The sequence below is a fragment of the Hypomesus nipponensis genome, chromosome 21, assembly GCF_054491055.1.
Source record: "Hypomesus nipponensis isolate SF chromosome 21, ASM5449105v1, whole genome shotgun sequence".
Classification (NCBI taxonomy): Eukaryota; Metazoa; Chordata; class Actinopteri; order Osmeriformes; family Osmeridae; genus Hypomesus; species Hypomesus nipponensis.
The window spans coordinates 3192501-3197500 of NC_140381.1; the positions used below are offsets into that span (position 1 = coordinate 3192501).

General features: G+C 51.4%; 1 protein-coding gene across 1 annotated transcript in view; it reads right to left on the bottom strand.

Annotated features, from left to right (window-relative positions):
• mgat3b (beta-1,4-mannosyl-glycoprotein 4-beta-N-acetylglucosaminyltransferase b) overlaps positions 1–5000 on the bottom strand; it is a 24361-nt gene that overhangs the window by 1458 nt on the left and 17903 nt on the right. The window contains exons 2-4 of the mRNA XM_084685505.1: positions 2388–2466; positions 1600–1899; positions 1–513 (exon numbers count right to left, since the gene is read on the bottom strand). The exon at positions 1–513 is cut by the window's left edge and continues 161 nt beyond it. Coding sequence (XP_084541631.1) covers positions 1–513; positions 1600–1899; positions 2388–2465 — 891 coding nt within the window. The 5' untranslated portion in view covers position 2466. The remainder of the gene's footprint in view (positions 514–1599; positions 1900–2387; positions 2467–5000) is intronic.

The window sequence follows — 5000 nt, forward strand, 5'->3', positions numbered from 1 at the left end:
CCTCTCCTTGGTGGGCAGGTTGGAGTGGTACACCATGGTGGGAACGCCGCAGTACGGCCCGTGCCAACCCGGCCGACACACACACTTCACCAGCCTCTTCCCGCCCCTGGCCCTGAGCCTGGGCTTGAGGGGGCCGGGGGTGGAGGGGGCCAGGGCCTGGTGCTGAAGCTCCAGGGGTTTCCTCCCTCCTCCAGGGGCGCCGGGCCGCGTCTCCGGCCCGCTTCCGGGGCCCGATCTGGGCGCTTCCTCCCTGGGGGCGGCCACCTCCGTGCCCTGCCGGAAGCAGAGGGCTCCCGCCTTGGTGCGCACGAAGTAGGAGGTGTGGTCGTCCTGGAGCTGATGGACGCGGGTGTGGAGGTCGCCCAGGGTTTCTGAGGGCTCCGGGGACAGGGCCTTGGGGGACGCCATGTCCTCTCCCGGGTGCTGGTCGGACCCTGCGGAGACCCTCCGGTCCTCCAGGGGGAGGGGAGGGGCAGGGTGGACCCGGCTGGGGTACCAGGCCTCTCTTCTCTCCTGGAGGAAGAAGAACCGGAAGGGGGGAAGTGGGGGAGGTACAGGTTATTTTCAATTCCATTTGTTGTTTCGATGATAAACAACAGGATTTGGCTGAAGGAAGGTGAGAAGGAGAGAAGGAGGTAGGGAGAAGGGGAGGGTGAAGGAAGGTGAGCGTGAAGCGAAGAAGGACAGAAGGACAGAGGAAGTGAAGGATGAGGGGGTGACAAGGACAAGAGAGAATGAACAGAGCAGAAAGGGCAGATTTCAATGTATTTATTTTTCTCTGAATACGATGAGCCAAGGTCTTCTGGAATGAGCAAACAGGAACGCCAGTGTGTGGGCATTTGTTTGTTCTCGTCCTGAGGCCCTGAGTCACGCTCTGAAGTGCGCAAAAACACTCGTCTTCTCTCACCCTCCCGGGACAACGACAAACCTCCTCAACACAGGACTGACGTAGCGCAAGTAGGAAACGAACGACACACAAATCGACCCACAAAGAGGTCCTTAAAGATTCCATGACATGCTGTTTTTGGATGCTTTTATATAGGTCTTAGTGGTCACCTAATACTGTATCTGAAGTTTATTTCCCGAAATTCAGAATTACAGCCACAACGAGCAGTCCCACAATGAGCTTTCCTCAGGACGTGCTGTTTCTGTGTCTGTAGCTTTAAATGCTGTGAGGAAGAAAGAGGCGGGGCTAACTGCCATGTTTCGGTCGTTTGCAAGCCATGATGTCTCGAGGAAAACCAATATCGTTCTCTGTGCGGGCAAAGCAGAGAGAGGGGAGGTATCCTTCGGTTTTATGACGTCATAAAACCATCAGTTTCAAAACCGAGCGTTTCAGCTTTCCTTTTCTCAATGGCGGAGAAGAATACCCAGGGCTTGGTTTACACCTATCGACATTTCTAGCCACTGGGGGACCAAAGGCAGGGTGGGGGAACTCATATTAATGTTAAATAACCTCCTAAAGTTAATATTTCATGTCATGGGACCTTGAAGTCCTTCGGATTTTTACATTTTTTCCATGACTTTAGGAAAACGTCTAGGTACACATATCTATACACACACCTGTAAACACTCACACACAAACACACACTCTCTCACCTCTGTAGCGTCGACTTCTATGTGTTTTGTCTCCTCCGGACTCTCCCAGGGTTGGGGCGGAGCCAGCTCCAACCCCCCTCCCCCTATCCCCTCCAGCCCCCCTCCCCCGGCCCCGCCCCTCGGCCTGGTGTCCGAGGGCCTGAGGACGGGTGGGGGCGGGGCCTCCTCTGGGGAGGCGGGGCTTAGCGGGCTGGCGGATCCGCCCCCTTCTTTCCAGAAGAATCCGGTGACCATGATGAAGGACTTGATGTTGGGGTAGGGGGCAGACAGCTCGCGCAGCAGGGATACGTAATGCAGCGCCTGGGGGGGCCATAGCAACACACACACTGGCCTTAGCAACACACACACTGGCCTTAGCAACACAGCTACATCCAGCGTGTATTTATAACTGTGGGGTGGAAAAAAAAGGAGTAAATCGTTTCGCGATTCCGTGAAAGCTCATGCAGAAAGACACGGTGAAGAGACAACTGCGACAACTAGTAGAAACGTGTTTTCCCATGAACCTGTCGACTGTCGTTCAGTTATTGTCATCACTGAAGGTGACAGGTGCGCTGTGTTGAGGGTACAGGGAGGCTGTGTACAGGGGGGCTGTGCACAGGGGGGCTGTGTACAGGGAGGCTGTGTACAGGGAGGCTGTGTATAGGGGGGCTGTGTACAGGGGGGCTGTGTACAGGGAGGCTGTGTATAGGGGGGCTGTGTACAGGGAGGCTGTGTATAGGGGGGCTGTGTACAGGGAGGCTGTGTACAGGGAGGCTGTGTACAGGGAGGCTGTGTACAGGTGTGGCTACCTTGTAGTAGTGCAGGAAGGAGATGACACACAGTCCCACTGTGCAGAGCAAGAACACCCTGTGACGTCGCATTTTCATCCTGTGGCGGAGAGAGGGGGGAGGAGGAGGGGAGGGGGGAAGAGGGAGGGGGGGAGATGGAGGGGAGTGAGACAGAGCGAGATGAATGTGGGGGTGGGGGGAGAGGTTGGAGGATGAGAGAGAAAAAAACATTGCTTTTCGTTAATCATTAATTCACATTTGTGAAATTGAAAGAGTGATAGAGAGAGAGAGAGAGAGAGAGAGAGAGAGAGAGAGAGAGAGAGAGAGAGAGAGAGAGAGAGAGAGAGAGAGAGAGAGAGAGAGAGAGATGAAAGAGAGAGCAAAAGAGAGAGAGGGAAAAATGCAATCAGTGATTTTTCATTTTGGGATTAACATAATCCGCAATAGTCGAAGGCGACATCAACCAATCATCATTCACCATAATCTAATCCACTTTGTCTACAATTGGTTTATGTAGAGGACAGTCAAGGAGTCATGAGGACAACTCAAGCAGAGAGCAAAAGATTTAAAGGTTTACTGCTCAATAACAAGTTCTTATCACATACACAAACTACATCCTCAAGCCCCATCAAGACCGAGGTCGTGAAACAGGAGTCGGCCCGCCCCATCGTTGTGTCTCACCGTCCTCACCAGACACAGAGTATACAGGGCCGGCCTGGACCACGTGTCGATCACCAGGGGTCCCTCTCTGCCCCACGGTTCAATAAAGTAAATGTATGCGAGGAAATGCATTTAAAAGTTGTTTTCATTTGACTATTCTGTTATTAAGAGGATATTAACACTTGAAGGAACTCCCCTGGATATTTCTACACTCTCTCTTCTATACTCAAAACACTCTCCAGAGGAATCCCCCCGCACGTCAGACAGTGGTGGTAGCTTCCTAATCAATGAGGAACCTTCTTTAAAGGTTCTTCCGGACTTCTTGAAGTCCAGCAGGACTTTGTTTAGTGCGACACGGTGGTCATGCCGCAGTCATGACCGGGCATGCAGGAGGCAAATTGAAGTAAGAAATGAGTGCACATGCTATCAGAGTTATGTAAGTTATGATTATGAGATCAGGGAACAAAGCTTATGTGTTGTTTGCGATATTAACGTGACACAAACTGTGAGGTGCTGCCAGAGGTTAACGTGCTTTGAAATAGGAACTATGAGGGGGAAACAAAGAACATGGAAGTGTATTCAAGATTGGTTGAGTCATCCGTCACAGTTTATTTCATTCCCTATATTGCTTGAATTCAATGAATCAGGACTGAAATAACACTGCCATCAATTCAAAAACATATATAACACAATACAAATCATAAAGCATTGGGCTTATGTGTCCTCAGTCTAGCCCTTCTCACAGTAAAGTGACTTTGCTAAATCCTTCCCAGAATAGCACATTTTCTTTTCAGGTTAGCCAGCTCACTGACAGAATTGGGGACAGCCAGTGCTTACGATGGGATATCTATTTTTTACTGCTTAATCCTTTCTCTGTTCTCTCTGATATCCAGTCGACCTTGGATACACAGAGAGACAACAAGGTGAGGAAGAGAAAACCCAAATAAAGAGGCAGAGAGAGGAAAGAGAGAGTGAGATAGAGAGTAAAGAGGAGAGAGAGGGAGATGGGTTGGAGGGAGAGAGAGTGAAAAAGAGAGGAAGAGAGAGGATAAAAGAGAAGTGACGGAAAGAAAGTGTGTTCTGTCTGTTGGAACACCATAATCCAATGCCTGAATTCAAAGAGGCTTTGTAAAGACATTCCCCTGAGGGCCCAGCGACTACCGGAGGAGAGGAGGAACGAAAGAGCAAAAGAGAACAGGAGTCAAATACTAAGGAGAGAGAAAGAGAGAGAAGGGTGGGAGAAAGAGAGAGGGTGAAGGAGTGAGGGACAGGGGGAGAGGGAGAAAAAAAAAAGGTTCTAGAAGCCTCTTTTGGAATTAATTGCTTTTCTGTCAGGTAAGATTCTAGAACCACTGATCGAGGGCCTGTTCCTGTACCTCTCCATAGAGCAGCTTACTGTGGTACTGGGCAGGGTTAACACTGATCCAGGGTCTGTTCCTGTACCTCTCCATAGAGCAGCTTACTGTGGTACTGGGCAGGGTTAACACTGATCCAGGGTCTGTTCCTGTACCTCTCCATAGAGCAGCTTACTGTGGTACTGGGCAGGGTTAACACTGATCCAGGGTCTGTGGGTCAAGGTGACTGAACAGGTAAACAGGTTAAACACCACCTTTTTCACTCTGTCTCCTTCTCAACATCTCCCCTTCTCTTGCTCTTTCTATATCGCTCCCTCCTTTTCTCCCCCTCTCTCGACCGCCCTAATGCTTCTCTTGGCAAGAACACAAGCAAAAGCCAGCAGAGATTGAGGATGATAAAGAGGGAAGGGGAGAAGAAGGGAGGGAGGGAGGTGGGGAGGGAGGTGGGGAGGGAGGTGGGGAGGGAGGGAGGGATGTGGGGGGGGAGGGAGGTGGGGAGGGAGGTGGGGAGGGAGGGAGGTGGGGAGGGAGGGAGGAAGGGAGGTGGGGAGGGAGGGAGGGAGAAGAGAGAAGGGGGGTGGTGCTTTTGTGACTACCTAAATCTTTGCTCCCATCTCTT